The 17,993-nt window shown below is 46.0% G+C and overlaps 1 protein-coding gene across 1 annotated transcript; it reads right to left on the reverse strand.

Moving 5' to 3' along the window:
• Positions 1 to 980: 980 nt before the first annotated feature.
• On the reverse strand, positions 981 to 17,510 carry LOC146195065 (glutathione S-transferase 1-1-like). The gene is made up of 5 exons (XM_084597668.1): positions 17,263 to 17,510; positions 12,776 to 12,834; positions 8,403 to 8,544; positions 3,495 to 3,659; positions 981 to 1,166 (listed from the first exon to the last, which is right to left on the reverse strand). The coding sequence occupies exons 1-5, from the start codon at positions 17,401 to 17,403 to the stop codon at positions 1,002 to 1,004; spliced, it is 672 nt and encodes a 223-aa protein (XP_084453794.1). The 5' UTR covers positions 17,404 to 17,510; the 3' UTR covers positions 981 to 1,001.
• Between the last annotated feature and the right edge of the window lie 483 nt (positions 17,511 to 17,993).

Consider the following 17,993-nt stretch of genomic DNA (forward strand, 5'->3'; position numbering starts at 1 on the left):
GCGTGACTATAAAGAAAAAAATACAACCCAATCCTAGTCGGAACGTTTATATAAGTGGGATACAGCTGAAATACGAAGCTTCAAGTGCCCCTCCAATGACATCATCCAGCCAGCAGAATCATCCGATGGTCGTGGCGTCGCTGTTACTTACTTTTCCTCGGGGATCGTGCCATTCAACTGAAGTGTTAGGCTAGGGCTCTAACTGTGACTTCATGACAAACAGCGGACGCCATTGGGTGCACGGCCTGTAGTAAATTCGGCAACGGGTGTAGCATTTGGGTTTCGTCTATAACGCGGCACTAAATTTAGACACAAGTGAACTCTACTGAGCGTGTCACAGTCATTGTGTTTTCAAGACTTAATGATTCGCATTTTGGGCAATAAACGTGGCGCGCTCTCATGACTCATGCGCGAGGCAGCTCCATTTCGAACAGCCAGCCTGACGCGCTTCATTTGGTGTGTTTTGTCTACGACACCGACGGCGCGAAACGTCGCATTGATGGCTATCTCTGTAGACGTTTAACATTCTTTTAGTGGGCGCAGGCCAATTGCACGCGCTGGTCGATGCATCGTTTCAAATTATAAGCGTGGCCAATTGTTTAGTGTCAGAATTTTTTAAATAATAAACTGTCTCCCAACTGGACGCCACCTAGACTTTCGCCATCGTCTACAGGGTCGTCAACGCTTAGTGCCAACACGCAAGCAGGTGGTCGTTCACTTTTAAGCGCTGCTACGTTCGACGCGGCCGCACATTGAACCAAATTGGCACAGACACGGATGAGCCTGGTGAGGATGATTCGCATGGCCTGGAACTTCGCTTCATTGCAGGGCCGAGTTTAATGCAACGTCGCTTTGAAAGGAGAGACCACTTGTTTGCGTGTTCGCGGTAAGAGTAGACGACCTTGTACTTAATTTCTGTGTTTCGCTTCTGTTGGCGAAAAACGATGAAATCGTTCTCATGCACAAATCGAAGAATAAAATTGAAGCCCGCTAATCCTAGTTTATTTTCCTTCTTTGCCGATCGCTAATCTGCTTTTTGCCACGGTCTCAGTGAGTGCTGCCCACATGAGCGCAAAATGATCATCGAATTCGGGAACCTCCTTCCGAACCCGGTCGTGGTACTCCTCCAGTTCCTTGAAGTGTTGCACTTCTTCTCCTCCTAGACCCTGCAATAACAGGAAGGTTTGTCAGTGCGCTCACACCTGCGAAACACGGTGCGGCTAAAATGCTTCACCCTACGCAGGTTATCTAAGGAAGAAAAATACGTTTAAAACTATATAGCCGACAGCAGAAACACGGACAGCCATGCATAGATAAAATGGAATCAGTGCGCCTGTCAGACGATCTGCGAACCAGGATGAAACTCGAAAATGCGACATTGGGTTATACGATAGGGCGCGCCTAACACTTAATGGTGTCGAGCTTAGAATATTCCGCCTCATTGTGATCGCCGCAGAAATCATGATCAAGCTCACAAGTATGAGACGCAAATTTTAAGCGTTTTGATGCTTTAATTCTTATCGAAGCAAAGACGGCCTTGCGACTGCTAAAAGAGAGCAGCTATATGATGGATGCTTAAGATTAAATGTTAGTGGCATTCACGATGGGACCTGGAATGCAGCTATCGGATGTAGAGAATGGATAATCGTTTCATCGTTAAAGTTTGCCAGTTTCTGAGCAATACTAGTCGACTCTCATTTCTTTAACATTCTCTCCATTGCCTCCTGCTTTCTCATTTGGCTTAGTGTAAAAGGCATCGAATAAAAAAGATTCAATGTTTGTTTTGTAAAATGAGGTCGATACACACTCCTTTTGACCTCTACAGGCACGCTGAATGATATCGGTAAGGCGGCAAGTTACAGCTCGACTGCCATGTGTAGAGTTCTCAAGAAAGCGTCCTTTGCTTGGATTTTGAATTACGCTACCTTAACTCTCTTGTCATTGAACGTAATGCAGGTCTATTTTGCGGGCTAGATGTTTTCGCTTTCAACCACCAGATCGCCGATCCGCTTGCAGATCTAAATCCTGCTTCTGGGACGTCCGCCTTTCTAGTAAAAGATACTGCGTACGCCTTCGTCGCTGGGTTTGGAATAAATTGGCACTGCCTATTAGGCAGCAGCAGGTCCAGCGTGTAATGTATTTACGATTTGCCAAGTTTGCCAAAAGTGCACTCAGCTGGTTCCACATAGGTTTCAGTTAAAAGTGGAACTTTTCTAAAATTTATACTTATAAACGCAACCTATGTGGAACCTGATTGAGCGTTTATCGTTGCGGAAAAATGCAGGAACTTGTCTTCATCGAATTAAATGCGGAGCAAAATTTATTTCTGCATAGCTTGTCGAAACGTACTGCTTTAGTGCTGGAACTGTCTACCACACCCTTTTACAAGAAAAACGCAACGCCGTAATGACTCGTGCTTGGACGATGAAGAGCAAGCCTTATTTTCTGCAAGGCTCAGGAAAATATCGTGTGGAACCGTTTTGTTGGTTTGGTTGGTTTGTAGGGTTTAACGTCCCAAAGCAACTCAGGCTATGAGAGACGCCGTAGTGGAGGACTCCGGAAATTTGGACCACCTGGGGTTCTTTAACGTGCACTGACATCGCACAGCACACGGGCGCCTTGCTTTTCGCCTCCATCGAAAAGCTGCCGCCGAGGCCGGGATTCGATCCCGCGTCCTTGGGAACAGTAGTCGAGCGCCGTAACCACTGCGCCACCCCGGCGGGGGGAACCGTTTTGTGTACATCCCTCCTCGTTTATATCTCATTTCACAGTAGAAACTGGCGCAGCAACATTGATCGGTTCAACATAAGCGTAATGAGGCAAAGCCAGTTTCATATGAGGTGGTCATGAGCTACGTTTACTCCTTAAGCTACATCTTATAATCATTACCAAGAGCGTATCCACATTGAGCGCGAGTGTAAAAATATATGCTGTGGAAGAGTTTATAGCGATTACATCAGTAGCCTTGAATATGTCTCTCGAAGAAATTATAGCAATGACCTTAGTAACCACCTATTATGCCATCTACCCTAGAGCAGATTGTACACTCTAGCACTAATAATGTGAGCGCACTTATCATAATGATGGTGATGTTGTAGCTGAACCTTTATTATATATCCCGAAGGTGTGCTTTCAATTTTGTCCGCGACAGCCTCCTTTCGAAGGAGACGAAACGCAAGGCGCCTGTGTATTGTGCACTGTCAGTGGACTTTTAAAAACCCCAGGCAGCCGAAATTTCGGACGCACTCGACTGCTGCGTCGCTCATAGGCGACGTTGCTTTGACACGTGAAGCCCCATAAGCCGAACCAAACTTTCTTTGAGGGCGGAAGCGAGCGTTCCGCTATACCCTCAGTGTTAAAAGAAACAAAGTAAAACTGCAGCATAGATGATAAATAAATTAGAAACTTTTATGACGCGTGAAGGGAGGACGAACATATTTCCGTTGCTGTATTCTACTAAGACCTGCCGCTAGATGGAGAGCAGCGTAGCGTACCGTCATTGTCATCCCAATGCTCAGAGCAAGTCCGATGTCTGCCAGCGTCAGTTCGTCGCCGGCAAGGAATTTATTGGATCCCAGCAGCTCCATCGCCATCCGGAGGCCATTGTTTACGATCTGCGCTCTCTCGGAGGTTAGACTTCCCCGTTTAATGACGTCTTTCTGAAATGGGGGAGGGGGTACAAGAGAAGATTGAGCATTTATGCTGTGTGCTTTGCTCTTGTGAGAATTATGTCATGCTCAGAGAAAGGCCATGCTAAAAAATGACTGCAATCTTGACACTGTGCTTCAGTGACAAATTATTTTTCTGGACATTTTCAGGAAGCACATCTGTCATGCTGGAAGCACACAGAGAAAGCTCAGGCTTTACTTAAAACAAATGCGGCAGAAAACAGAAAAGCAAAGCAGTATGCATGACACAAAAACAAGACCCTCCAAAAGGTACTGTTAGTTACTTCAGAATCACAGTTCCTTTCGGTAATAGGATCGGTTGATAATCGTCGTTGGCGTTCATATACTTGCTTACGTCCAGGGACTCACATATGAGGCTTCTGATAACGTGCCAAGTGCATAAATATTCTAGGACCTAACCCACTGATCATAGTAAAGCAAAAATGCACTTGTGATATTGTACAAATGATTCGAGGAGCTCTTTCTACTAAATTTCGTGATGAAAGACCGCTATGTGCAAAAATATTGTGGGGTTTTTAAGCATGGCTTGAACCTAGTGATAGAGTGAAAGCTGTCAGTGTTGTAGCGATAACCTCTTTAACACCCGCTTTTCAATTCGTATGAACGTGCCTGCGTTTTCTAGGGGTAACGTCAATTCAAGGGTCCTGTCAGGCTGATTCTGATATCATCTTCCATGTGAAAGGAGAGCTCCGAGTTGGCAGCTCCTGCCGAACGTAACGTCAGGCAACCCTACATCCTCTCAATGCGCGGTCGTTTCAGCTGCCAGATACCGCGTCTGCCAGCTCCTTCAGCCACTGGCGAAATGCTCAAGGGTAGCGCAGTGTAGCTTTCGCAACGAACTGTTGGGTGTGTACATGCCGAGTCCATGGTAAGCTACTGATACAAAAGACAGCGGAAGCTTAGAGGGCGGTGACAAAGTTAAGTGAACATACCGCCAATTAAGAACGACATTGCAACTGCTTTCCTCAGCGAACTAGCAGCTATTCGAGAAGTCTTTGGCCTCTGCTACCGATGCGCAGATGCAGCGCCCTATCTAAGACCACACGCCCATTCTCGACATCAACCGAACATTACTCCGTAATAGAGAACATAAGCCCCCAGTCATTTTCAAATGACAGCAAGGGCTCTTCTTCATGGTCGCAAGAGGTCCCACAGGCGCCGTTTGTAAAGAAGAGCGTTTCAACCGACGAACAAGCCTGTAACCTCCATCGAAGTCCCTGCCGTCTGTACTTGCTGTAGGAATAGTTCATTCATGCTCTGCAATGAAAGGCGCAAATGACACGAACACAAAAAATAAGATAGAAATTAAGACCACGTCCCTCGCGCCGTTCATTAAATACCACGAACCAACTCCAATTTACATGCCGGGTATTACCGTGTAACGCCGAACCATCCAAGATTAAGTGGACAAAATACTTCACGGCGACTTCATCAGACCACCGAACCTTCCATAGTCATTAGCAACAGTGGTTGTTCTGGTGGAGAGTGAAGACTTAACGCTTCTGCTCTCGAGCTTGCCGCGGTGGATCAGTGGCAAGGACGTTCTATTCCTGAGCCCAGGAGGGCGGGTTCAATCACGACCGTGTCGGTCCTTTTTCGGTGGAGGTGGAAGGCAAGGCACCCGTGTACCGCACGAAGCCAGTGCACGTTAAAGAACTGCAAATGGTCTAAATTACGGCGCCCCTCATATCCTGAGTTTTCTTGAACTTTAAACCTTATACGCCAAATCAAACTTCGGTTCTACGTTGACTACAGATGGTTGATCCGGTTAATCAACCGGACCGGCTCTTGAACGTCAAGCAATTTCTATCGACGGATTTCAACAACGGATATTGGAAAACACGATGTCGAATAAAGAGATCATGAAATGGCCGCCTTCATCATGTCTGATTGCATCTTCCACTGAAGTTCATAGCTTTATCTCGGTTTCCCAACTAGCTAATTTCCAACGAGTATTCGATATAGTTGCAGGCAAGCCAGGAGTGGCAGACGTTTGATGATGACGTCACCTTGGTTTGAAAACCTTAGCCATCGTCTGTAAACCTTCCGACCAGTGCTGTATGTGAACAGTCAGAGCTAATTTTGAAATCAGTTAAGTTCCAGTTTCCCTACAAAGAGATGCTCTTTCTCGATTATACGTTGTCCCACCAGCCCGCATATCTCATTGTACTCGTCATCCTTCCCAAGGTTCTCGACCACGTGCCCGTACTGTTATTGTAGCAGCTTCATTTTTTTGCTGGCGTCATTGCAGAGTGCGACGACTGCTCAGTGATATTGTGCATCTAGAACTTCGCCATGAATTTTCGCACTCGTTTTTCATTGTGTTGAACACTTGCCAAACATAACATTTGCAATCCATACATTGAGTTAGAGCTCATCGGCCCTTTAAGGTAAATAAATGAAATGAATCGTGGGCGAAGATAGAGTTCGCGTCGACTCGAAAAAAAAAGTAGAGCTCGATCATAGTTTTGTCGCCTGCCGGTGACAAGACAATTAAGCTCAGATTTCTCGGCCTGTGCGAATGCTACCAACAAATTGTCAATAGCCTTTCTTGTGTCGACGAGCATTTGGTACAACTGCCAAAGGCAGACGCGTCTTTATGCATGGAGACGCCGCGGGTGGAAAATTTCAAGGGATTTTATCCTCTTTCTTTTTTTAGCCCAATATGTTCCTTACATACTGATCAGAACGCCAAACTGAGATTATACCAACGCGAGCGCGTGGGTTTAGGTGCCATCCTCGTCGATAAAAGTGGCGGATTGTTAAACGCAATCACGTAGTTTGCTCCTTTCCTGTCGGAGGCCAACGCTAACTATTCGACAACTACGCAATGTCTCGCCGTCTTCCGGGCTGCATCAAACTCCCCCTGTTTTTATACGGAAGACCTTACAAGGCTGCGAGCAATCACCACACGCTGTGTTGGCTTGCGAGTAGAAAGGACGCCGGTGTCGTCGCTTGCCTGCAGAGCTCCCATAAGCACGACAGCTTCCCTGGCTACTACCCGATGGCCAGCAGGGTGCCGACGCTCGACGGGCCATTCCACGCTGACGCTGTAATAAGTACGAGCACACTACGACCGTGTATGGGTATATAAGAAGGAATTCGCCTCCGCAGACTAAGTGAAGACCTTTTGCGCTGCTACTTCGGATTCTAAAACTTCGTTCGTCGAAGATGAGAGCTTGATCACTACCTTTCCGCCGATGAAGTGACAACACTCCAGCGGCTCCGCGCGCTCCCTGAAATTATACGCTTGGTGCCGTATAATATGGGCGTTAATGAACACATGTTTTCCACGGCGTTTATTTTTCGTTGTCAGTGTTACTTTTTCCCGCTTAAAGGAGAAGAAACAAAGTCTGTGAGGTTAAGGGGGCAAAAAGCCTGTTTGCTGCTCTGCACTGGCAAAAAGAGATGAAGGCATGTAATGTTGGTGAAGAGGGTCATCATAGGTGACAAGCGCATTGAAATTCGCGGCCTGCCGTGCGTGACCAGCCTTCATCGTAGATGATTGCTGTTGTGAGGGAATTCACGTGCTCCCTTGCCGTGAGGCGACCACCAGCCATGAAAGCCGGGAGAAAAAGCAAGGAGACCACCCCACTCCAGAACGGAACACAAAATGCTTTATTCCGAGCGCCCCCAGCTGGGCTTCAGCCTAGAAGGCCTCAGTCAATATGTGGTGACCTCAACAATTGCCGCCCCTAAAGCACTGGTGCGGAAGCCGCTGAACCGAGCACAATCTTGTCTAGCCCAAGCAGCAGGGGTGATGAGTCAACAGCGACATAGCTTGAACAACAGCTCTGTTTACCAACGCGTTGCCACGCACAGCGGCTGCACAACAGCTGCACAGCAATGCGTTGCAGAAGCAACGGCATGCCCCGCAGCATGGAGCGCTGTCGTGCAGCAAACTACCAAACGCGAATTATTTCGTGACAAATGTTTGTCTCATTACAGCTAACTACATAGAGCAGTAGGCTGAATAGCAAAACCCGTAGAACACCCCTTTCTCATGATATTACAAATTGCGCTATAATTTTCTCCATTTCTTTTATAGATACGAGTCGATGCTTCTCAGAAAGGGCAGTGATGCCGCTACGCGTTGCATCGCTGGTGCACGCTCAAAGCCGGTCACCAAGGGATAAAACCTGTTTGCTGCTTCGTCACACTACAGCACGAAGTACGGCCAGGGTCGTCTCGAAATATCGCAACCATGCGGAACTGCTGCCAAACTACTCCTGATATGTGTGAGTGGCTTTGGCGCCTTACTTTTAAGCTTCCTTGTCAGCTTTAAATTTAGCGCGCCGCGGAGCAACATGCATTGTTCGACGATTGCAGAGCATGCTTGCTGCATTATTTTATGCGCGAAAGTCCCCCCCCCCCCCCGGTCCACCACCACAAAGAAAAAAAAAGAAGTTGGTTCACTGTCTACTAGTCTACTCGTCATGTTTCACCCCCCGGCGCTGTTACTACCACTGAAACCATTACGTTAAAAATAAAAGGTAACGTATCGGCATACTGTTACTTGCGCAACGAAGAATCATTTGATCAAAAGTGTTCCGTTACTTGAGGAGGTATTTATTGCGGTTTGGTCTTATGAAAACCTGCCTGCATACAATTGCTGGTGCACAAATGGTTTTACGCCTACCGTTTAACTGAAAAACGTATACAATATGCAGAATTGTTTTCAGAGTAGAAAGAAAATCGTAAATTATTTCTTACCAGAGCGGCGCGTGCGCTCTCTTGCATGAAAGCCATCTCGAAGAACAGCATTCGGTCCACGACAGCCCTTCGCTGTGGCTCCTTTGGGTAGAGGGTGCTATCTGGGGCGTACTTGTTCACCAGGTACATCCCTATGGCGCGGCTGTGAAACACGACCAGAGGACCTCCTGAAGCCTTATTTCTTGCTATCAGGGGCAGCAACACGCAACTGTTTGGTTCCAAGGATCATTATTAGCGCCACTGTATCCACTACAGAGCGAAAACGGCTGTACTGTATCAAACCGTTCCTGTGCCTGCAGCACCCAATTCAAGCTCTATGTTTCCTCATCTTGCAATCCTATAGGTCTTCTTATCTGCTGTTTTATAGGCTATCTGCTACCCTGTAGGCTATCTCCTATTTATAAGACTGCCTGCTCTCCACCTTAAATGCCTCTCCTATTTCTGAACTGGGATAATAAGCAACGTTTTATCGATTGTCCCCTCGGTTTTATTTGCTACATCCTAAAGTAGCCTCAGTGATATTAATTTCCGTAGCTCCGTGCATTGTTCTTTTCATAAGCCTCCAGATTCTGCCATAAAAGGTGAGAAGGCGAGAAGCGGGAAAATATTTGAAGGTGCAAAGCGGCTTCCTAGTTGAAAGTTGCCCGGTATTCTGAACTTGTCCTTCGGCTTGGTTAAAACGGAGCTTTATATATATGGCCTCGATTATTGGGTTTCAATATCTCAAGGTGACTCAGAATAGTAGAGACGATGTATGGTGCAGGGCTTTATATCTGTGTCAGGTTGTCTTTCAGATGATGTGGTAGCTTACAATTTTATGCAAATGAATAAGCATGAGATAACAAGGGCGTAAATGGAGGGTTTGTGATACAAGTATGAAATTCTGCGTACAGGAACAAGGATCGGTAAGCGGAGCCGTCATACGGAAGCCATTAATTCGCTCTCGTCCTAGATGTGAAAGATGTGCTAAAGTGTATCCGCCAATACTTCGTTTAATACCTCTACCGCACTCTGCATGCTCTCGCCCGATCTGCTCAAAGAAATGTTATCTCCATATATAAGATGACAAGTAAATTTTATTATGAATGTTTTTACTGCTTATCCCGCTGAATGCATCTGTAAACGCATGGTGTATAGAAGTGAAGAGATTACACTAAAAGGATAATCTACCATAAAGCTATGCTCATTGCAGATAATTCCGTGCGGACCCACTCGCACACGCAGCCTTGTAGAGCTTCCCACCACAAGCTCGCCTTTATTTCTTTACGAAGTTTTGATTAAGTTGTAAAGAAGAATGGAGGATACGAAAAGCCCAAACAATTAACGTGAGTGTACAATGCATTATACAGCTAAAAACATGCTTTTGCTAACAGGTGAACAAGCGTCGGAATGCACGCGGAAATAACGAAAATTTCCCTTTTGAATAGTGTTCAAAACTGGGAATTTCTTTTCCCGTTAGAGCAGTGAATACTTGGGTGTTGACTTTAGACATGGCGAGAGTGTTAGTACCTTTAATTGTAGTAAAAGCATTGAACTGCGTCCGAATGGAAAGCATAGAGCAAGGAAAGCCGTTTTTGCTTTTAAAGCTAATGAATGTGTTCGGCTAAGACGTCATTTTCTGCCAGTGATAAAAAAAAAGCATTTTTATCTATCAGGACTGACACAAACACTTCTGACGCTTATAATGCATCCTAGTCAGCCTTTGGACTGCGCTTCACTGCGGACTCGCATAATATGTGCCCTATATAACTATGGCGCATCCTAAGGAGACGATTAAAAAGTGTTTGGAGCATTCGCAGTGCTTTCCACGCCACCTATTTGCGCTTTTATCCACCGCTTCCGTAGAGGTTGATTACGGTGAAACCGAGAAATGGGCATTTGTGATAGATTTAAACTTCAAACTTCAACCTTAGTGCCCTGTAAATGTGACAGTATCTCAGAATAGTTCCGTCTACTATGCAAATCTAGCGCTTTCAGAGCTGACGTTGCTTTTATCGCAAAAGGTTCCAACGAAACGGTTCAAAATTCAAAATCCTCATCAAGTTTTCCACTCGGGACAAGCTAGATTTTCAATCCTCAGCAAGCTGTCGACTGTGGAATATCCTAGTTTTTCGATTAGCATCGACCATCCAGAATATTTTGGGCCTGCCGGCGAGTTTTTCGTGGTGCTGTAAAACGGTGTGTCCGTGACACGTGAGTGTTACGCTCCTTCCCGGTTCAAAGCTCAGTAGGGCATTGAGGGTAAATAAAAAAATATATCAGGGTACCCTGTGTAATGCTACAACTATAATTTTGTTAATTCCCGCTTGTGGTCATGTTTGTCGCGAATCCTATCCATATTCCGGCATCAAATGTTAGTTTTTGATCTCAGTGCGGGTTACAGTGTGTGATCATGCTAACCATTGTCAACAAATTGTTTTCAAATTGGCTATAAGGCACTAAGAATTGAGGTTTAGGGCGAAACGACCATATCGGTAGAGACATGTGTTCAGTTTCGCACCTGCCCCCCTCCCCCCTCCCCCCCCCCCCCCCCCCAAAAAAAAAAAAAACAAGTGCACGCTTTCATCCGCCTCTCGTCTACAGCTACGAATTTTACTTCAAAATAACCTGCATAATACGAAGAACGTTTCTGTGCCAACATATCAGTGCATGGTCGCCGAATGAAGCACTATAAATTGTTTTTTTTTTGTGTGTGTAACGCGTACGTCGCTTCTGAAGCAAAGTTTGCGATTATTTTTTCAATTTCGCAACAAAAAAAATGTTGTTTGTAGTATTTGTGAGAGTAAAGGTTGCACAAGTTTAGTGAGTAAGAAACGACGTACGGCAATTTTTGCTGTGAATAGAGTGGGGCTCAAATCTTTCTACTTTACGAAATGGCGAAAACGTTTTCAAACTCTTGAGACATGTTTTGGTTTTTTTCGAAAAAATAAAACACTCCTTCACACGGTGCAAAACTAACGTCCATTCTTTTGTGGCGGCACATTTCCACATCGCTTATAAAACTGTCATTGAAATCCAGAAATTATCAGGCGACCCCAAAAGTCGTGTTTATCGGAACACAGCCAGTTACATTATGGATGAGGTAACCGTAATCGCTTAGATGTTTCATTTAACGTCTACAAGACTGCATTGTGCGCGAACTAAGCTATGTCGAGAGGAGTTAGGGAAGGAATGCTAGCAGCCAAACGCTTGCCGCTAACCGTTTAGAATATTGCGTTTGTAGAAGTCCTAGCGGCTAAATCCAGCTATTTCCAAGCGTTTAGCAGAATTCAAATCTAAGTGCCCTGAAGGCACTGTAGGGTGCCTGCAGTGCATTCCGCTTTCGATCACCTTCCACTTTTTCGCTTGAAGGCGCGAAACCTTTAAATCGGGCCGTCATATTTTTGGCGATGCCAAAAATGTTCAACTGCCTAGCAGATAGAGTTGTTTTCCATAAGTGTTGATGAAGAAGATTTATTTTCACAAGTAGAGGGGTAGACAATTCTTAACTTACGAAGTTAGCTTGAAAGTGGAGCCTGCCAGATCTGCTCAGCACTGGCAAACTAAGGTTTGGTTTGGTTTATGGGCTTTAACGTCCTAAAGCGGATGAGGCAATGAGAGACACTGTAGTAGACGGCTTTGGAAATTTGGACCATTGGGGTTCTTTAACGGGCACTGACATCGCACAGCACGCGGGCGCCTTGCTTTTCACCTCCACCGAAAAGCAGCAGCCGCGGCCGGTATTCGGTCCGGCGCCCTTGGGAACAGCAGCCGAGCGCCCTAACCACTGCACCACCAAGGCGGGACCCAAACACGGGTGATCTGTGTCGCCATTGAGGCGTCTGTTTTGGGCTGCACATGCAGACTTCCTTGATCTTGAGGATGGCCGTGTACGTTTATATAATGTCAGCTACGCACGAGTATTTGGAAAAGGCTCTAGTTTTTACCGCACAGCACCGTAAAAGCTGAATACTCATGGCGACTGGCTGTGCGCGTTATCGCTCGAATGAAGGTATTCCTATGACAAGGAGAATAATTTGCATGATGTGCAATTTTTTTCTTGCAGACATCGCGGCCAGCAAAACTAAACAAGGTCACTGGTGCTTTGTGTGGATAATAGAGAGCGGGGCACCAAAAGCATGAGGACGCCATGGAGAAAAAAAAATTCAAAATGCTGCGTTGGAGTCGCCGAACGCTAGCTCCCAGGCCAACCGCGACACGCTGCTTTGTAACACCACACATGACATATCAGTGTCTGCTGCTCTGACTTGAAGCCCAACTTCATGCGTTCAAGTAAACACTTTTCGGATGCAAATAATATTTCCACATCCTGCAAAACGAGAAATGGTATGCTACATGATTAGATTTGTCATTGATGGTTTATTGCACCTCACCTTTCAACCAGAAAGAATCCGTCGTCGTCTATCATGGGCAGGCTACGCTGAGGATTCACCTGCAGAAGACCAGTATCATCATTAAGGCCTCAAACGTACGTGCTTTTAGTCGCTCCACGCAATCACTGATAGCTTCTATAACCACGTCATTGTCGAGACGTGGGAGGTATTGCACATTCAATAAATTTTAAGGCTGTCATTACAGTATATCGATAAATACGTAACTGCAAACACGACATAACAGCCGCATTTTCAGTGACTACGTAATGCTTCTGCGCAATTAACCTAATTAATCTGCTATTGACAGCACTACCAGAGATTTTTTTTTGTGGGCCATACTTCTCTTGTTTTATATGGGCCATGGTTTCTCTTGCTGCATATAAAACGCTTAGCAGTTCTGCTTGCTGGTTAAGTTGTCGAAGCTCCTCTCGAGGCATTTTCTTGCCTCAGAGAGAAATTACCGCCAGCAACACAATAGCGCGACTCAGCCTTGTGTACCCAAGCTGCTGTCCTGGCTTGTGTCTCTGTGATAAAGGCTTGAAGAAAAATATATCCGCGCAATCTGAGCATCAGGTCTAGGGCAATTCATTGGTAATCTACTTCTTTAACTAACGCTCCTGAACTTTTACATAACCACATCCTGATGAAAGCTGTTGAACTTAAGAGTGGAAAGCGCAGCAAAGTGTACTGTAGTGTTTCTGAACATATTGTCACGACTCAAGCCACAGGGAGTCGTGAAGGTACACGTAGACGAGGCCCCGAGAATAAGGTCGGCTTCTAGTTTCGATAACAGAGCCCAGCATCAGCGCACCTCTGGAGCCAACAACCGCTTCTTCGTCATCGGCACCAAGCGCGGCAGTCGCGCGGCGCTAGGCACGTGGCATTTGTCATCGGGACGATGTTTTTCTTTCACGGGGGGAGGGGGGGGGGGGGTAATACCACGTGCCTAGCGCCGCGCGACTGCCGTGCTTGGTGCCGATGACGAAGAAGCGGTTGTTGGCTCAAGAGGCGCGCTGGTGCTGGATTCTGTTATCGGAACTAGAAGCCGACCTTATTCTCGGGTCCTCGTCTACGTGTACCTTCACGGCTCCCTGTGGCTTGAGTCGTGACAATATCTTTACATCCCTGGAACGGTATTACGGATTTGGACGGGAAGAATGGTCAGTCCCATATCGTATAGAGAAATGAGAATAGCTGTTTTTCAAAATCAAGTAGAATACAAAAAGCCTTACTTCGGTACCAAACTTGATGCGAATCGGTTACCTATAACCCGTACAATATACGAATCAAATATCGAAAGAATATACTGTAATGCGAACTGAATATGTTAATGATTATTAGCGGCTTGTGCTGATATTAGTATAGGATGTGTATTAATGCTAAAAGCGAGAAAGTGCGGCTACAGCACTGTAAGCGATGCTTTTTTTTTTTTTAATGTAGCTCTTGAAAGTGGGATGTCCAGTGCACAAAGTCAATATATTAACTTTGTAACCGTTATTTCTTCCCCATCGGAAAGTTGCCTTTTGCTGTTAGTGATGACAGTGACAAGAAGAATAAGATTGGGATGGAGCGCATTTGGCAAGCACTCGCAGATTATGACTAGCAGCTTACCGGTATCGCTCAAGAGGAAAGTATACAACAGTTGCATCTTGCCTGTACTCACCTATGGGGCTGAAACGTGGAGGCTAACCAAGAGAGTTCTACTTAAGTTGAGGACAACCCAGAGGGCTATGGAACGAAAAATGGTAGGGGTAACATTAAGAGATAGAAAGCGAGCAGAGTGGGTCAGAGAAATAACTCAAGTTAACGACATTCTAGTGGAAATTAAGAAGAAGAAATGGGCATGGGCAGGACATGTAGTGCGAAGAGAGGATAACCGATGGTCGCTGAGGGTAACAAACTGGATTCCAAGGGAAGGAAAGCGTAGCAGGGGGCGGCAGAAAGTTAGGTGGGCGGATGAGATTAAGACGTTCGCAGGGGTCAAGTGGATGCAGCTAGCACAGAACCGGGTTAAGTGGAGAGATATGGGAGAGGCCTTCGCCCTGCAGTGGGTATAATCAGGCTGATGATGATGATGATGACAGTGAGAAACTGAACAGCATCTTTCTTAATGACTGGGCCAAGATTTATGAGCCAAGACCTCTAATATCTAGTATTTCAGTGGCGGACTGAACTCTTCCGCGTCGTGAAGTAGTGCAGACCACTGATTTACGTATTGAGAATGCCTAATAAAGGATGGCCTGCTACATGGAATTGAACACACCGAGCAATCACGGCAGCATGCTGTGAGACGTTAGTGGCGGTCAACCTTCCTAAATAGTATTCAATGAAAGTCGCAGCCAGAAAGGTTTAGAACGTTGAGTCTGTTATTTGAAAACTACTCGAACACTTTCGATTGCAGTCGATTAATTTTTATTTTGAAATATGAACACTTTATAAGGTTCAGCGAGTCGAATTGAGCGGTATTCGACCTGATATTTAAAAGTTTCGCATATTTTCACTTACCTGCTCCAATTTATCTCAAACAGTTCTTTCTGATGCCCTTCACTTCCTCTATAAGCTAAGCTAATCTAATCTAATGATTGCACAATTTTTCACAGCCGCCAAGGAAGTTGTTCACGGAGCAGTTAAGCCTGTTTTAATAGATCAGCCACGCTGACAATCAGGCCACGCCCATATATAATGCCAGTATGAACCACAATTTTATAGCAGCCCCGTAATCAGGCAGTGCCAAGATAAGATTGATTGCGCCTTCTTTGATGCGTAAAGCCCTCATCATTAGTGCTTTAGTGCAGTGATGATGACGGACTGAAGGAAGAAACTTACAAACGACGTCCTGAATCAGCGCGAATAGCCGGCCGTGTTCGAAGAGCCTCCCATCACACACTTGCTCACGTGCTAGCGTACCGGTATGTTCCACTCCTGACATACACTCAGACATGCACTCAGGGCAGGTAGAGAGTATGTCATTTCCTCATGTAAAGCTTTCACTACCCCTCCTTATTTCTCTCACCATTACCTTCCTTCCCGGAGTGCTTTTCACCATTGGGATCGGCAGAGGAACAATGGTCATTAGCGCTGCGTTAGTGTAAAAGCACTTATGCAACCTTAGAGTCGAGCAAAAACCTTGCCTGCACCTCGCTGATTGCCATAGCAATTGCGATGCAAGCCGCTGTCGCGCCACTCAAGCGACGAGTGGGACGACGGCATGCACGAAAGGTACCCCTGTGGGAAGGACCCTCCGCCTAATCGTCTGGCACGCCAGTTACATTTAGGCATCGCTAACGCACCTCCGCGAAACCCTAGGTTTCTCCTTTTGTATAACACAACCGCTATGCATGCAGCGCTTAGGGTATTGTCAAACCATTCCGCTGTTCATTAACATTAACTTGCTACTCAAGTTGGAGGCTAGTTTGCAAGAGCAACTCGAAGCAACGACGTATGTACCTCTAATTTTATGGCTTTACAGTAAAGATGTTTAACTCTGTTCCAGCCTCTCAATGCTGAGTCGCTAAGCATCCCGGGCGGCACAAATTATTTACCCATATTGGTACTCTGTTGGCAATGTCCCGCCCAACATAGGACCAGTGAATTGCAATTAGGGTACCAATATTAGGCCGATTGTTAGCGGCACATGGGTAAACCCATGTCAAATAGTCTTTTCGAACTTCTTAATCGGAACTAAAATGGCTAGTTTTTCAAAGCGGCTAGTTTTTCAAAGCACCTCAGTGCTGCCTTCGAGTTTTGTTCCTCTTTCCCCTCTTTATTTAAAGATGTCCAGCTGCAATTTCGAAATCAATAGTTCATGCAGAAAATCAAAATGTCACGTCTATGTCGCGTATACCTTAGTAATAGCGCGGATTGTTACCTGTCTTGTGTTTATTCACTTTTTTCGTTTAGCTCTTGGTCGTTGGCACAGCACGCTATTTTCGTGCAGAATGAACAACGATCTAGCCAGGCTTATGCCAAGGTTCGCCAAAGTTCGTCTTGTCAGGCATTGTTAAACAAACACTATAACAGTGTTGGTTCTCAGCGCGCTAGGACACACTAACATGAAAAAAAAACGGGAAAACATGCAGGACAAATATCTGTTAGTGTGTTCTAGTGCACTGAGAACCAACATGCAGAACCAACTGGCCCCTATCATAGCACTGCCTAGTATAACAATGACTGACCAAGTCCAAGTAAAAAAAAAAATTGACATGGGTTCCGAAACGTCATTTCTACTTCGACGTGGTCAGCGGCTGTTATACTGGTTCGCACAACCATCGCAGGTCTGCTCCCGCTTCTCCTTTTACAATTTCTTAGGTGTTTTCTTTCACTCCCTTCCGGGCAGCACAAACATGCAAAACCTGTCTATTTTGCTAAACTATTTTGAGCTCTGGCACGGAAGTTTGGTTCTTATCATCAATTTCACTAACTAAATCAGTACAAAGAGAAGGAGAGAACTGCACCGTCCCTGCTTCTACGACGTTTCTACGACTCACCTTAGCAAATTTCTCTTGGAACTCGTCTCTCACAGCGGGGTTCAGCGGATGCAGTCGGAGCTGAACGCCGATCCTCTGGGCCACGATGCGCACGAAAGCGCACTGTGGGCTGGTCGGGTAGAAGTACAAGTCCACGGTCATCCTGATTCAACCTAGCTTTTCGGAAGCTCCGCGATTTCTTACTACCGCCGACGCTGCGCGCTTTCGTGCTCTCCGACGTGGCCTGCGCTAATGCGAATGGCTGTCAGCAGCTGCGCTCGTGAGAAAAACAGCGGTGCGACGTCACAACTACCACCCGCCGGTATGCTGCTCGGCTCCCCGTCTTCCTCGCATTCCTGTCAATACTTCTCATAGGTGTAGTGAGGCCGAGCTTCGATGGAGGGGAAACACAAAAGGTGCCCGTTTCCCGTGTGATGTGAATAGATATTAAAGGGCGAGGGGAAAATATAGAATTTTTGAGCTTGAAAGAACTGATTTTATGAAGCGTGATGGTTAAACACGAGACGACTTTTTCATTTAGCTTCGGAAATGGTGACTACATGATCGGTTACAATTGCGACAGCTTTCATATAATCATCAGGTAAAACTACTACCGCGTCCTGGCTTTCCTGCGGAGCGGAGAAGGAAAGTGAAAGGGGGGGAGGGGGCGGCATCAACGGGTTATGGGGCGGTGCACTCATAATGCAGAAATGGTTGTTCGGGTTAAAAGAAACCAGATCTAATGAGAGCGG

Source organism: Amblyomma maculatum, chromosome 3 (assembly GCF_055883805.1).
Source record: "Amblyomma maculatum isolate TAMU_Amacu chromosome 3, ASM5588380v1, whole genome shotgun sequence".
Classification (NCBI taxonomy): Eukaryota; Metazoa; Arthropoda; class Arachnida; order Ixodida; family Ixodidae; genus Amblyomma; species Amblyomma maculatum.

What these genes read in the sequence shown, in the direction of transcription:
- LOC146195065 (XM_084597668.1), bottom strand. Translation starts at nt 17,403, where the DNA reads ATGACCGTGGACTTGTACTTCTACCCGACCAGCCCACAGTGCGCTTTC. An exon ending in TCCAAGAGAAATTTGCTAAG is followed by an intron (nt 12,835 to 17,262) that starts GTGAGTCGTAGA and finishes GGTCTTCTGCAG; the next exon opens with GTGAATCCTCAGCGTAGCCT. An exon ending in GGATTCTTTCTGGTTGAAAG is followed by an intron (nt 8,545 to 12,775) that starts GTGAGGTGCAAT and finishes CGTGTTTCACAG; the next exon opens with CCGCGCCATAGGGATGTACC.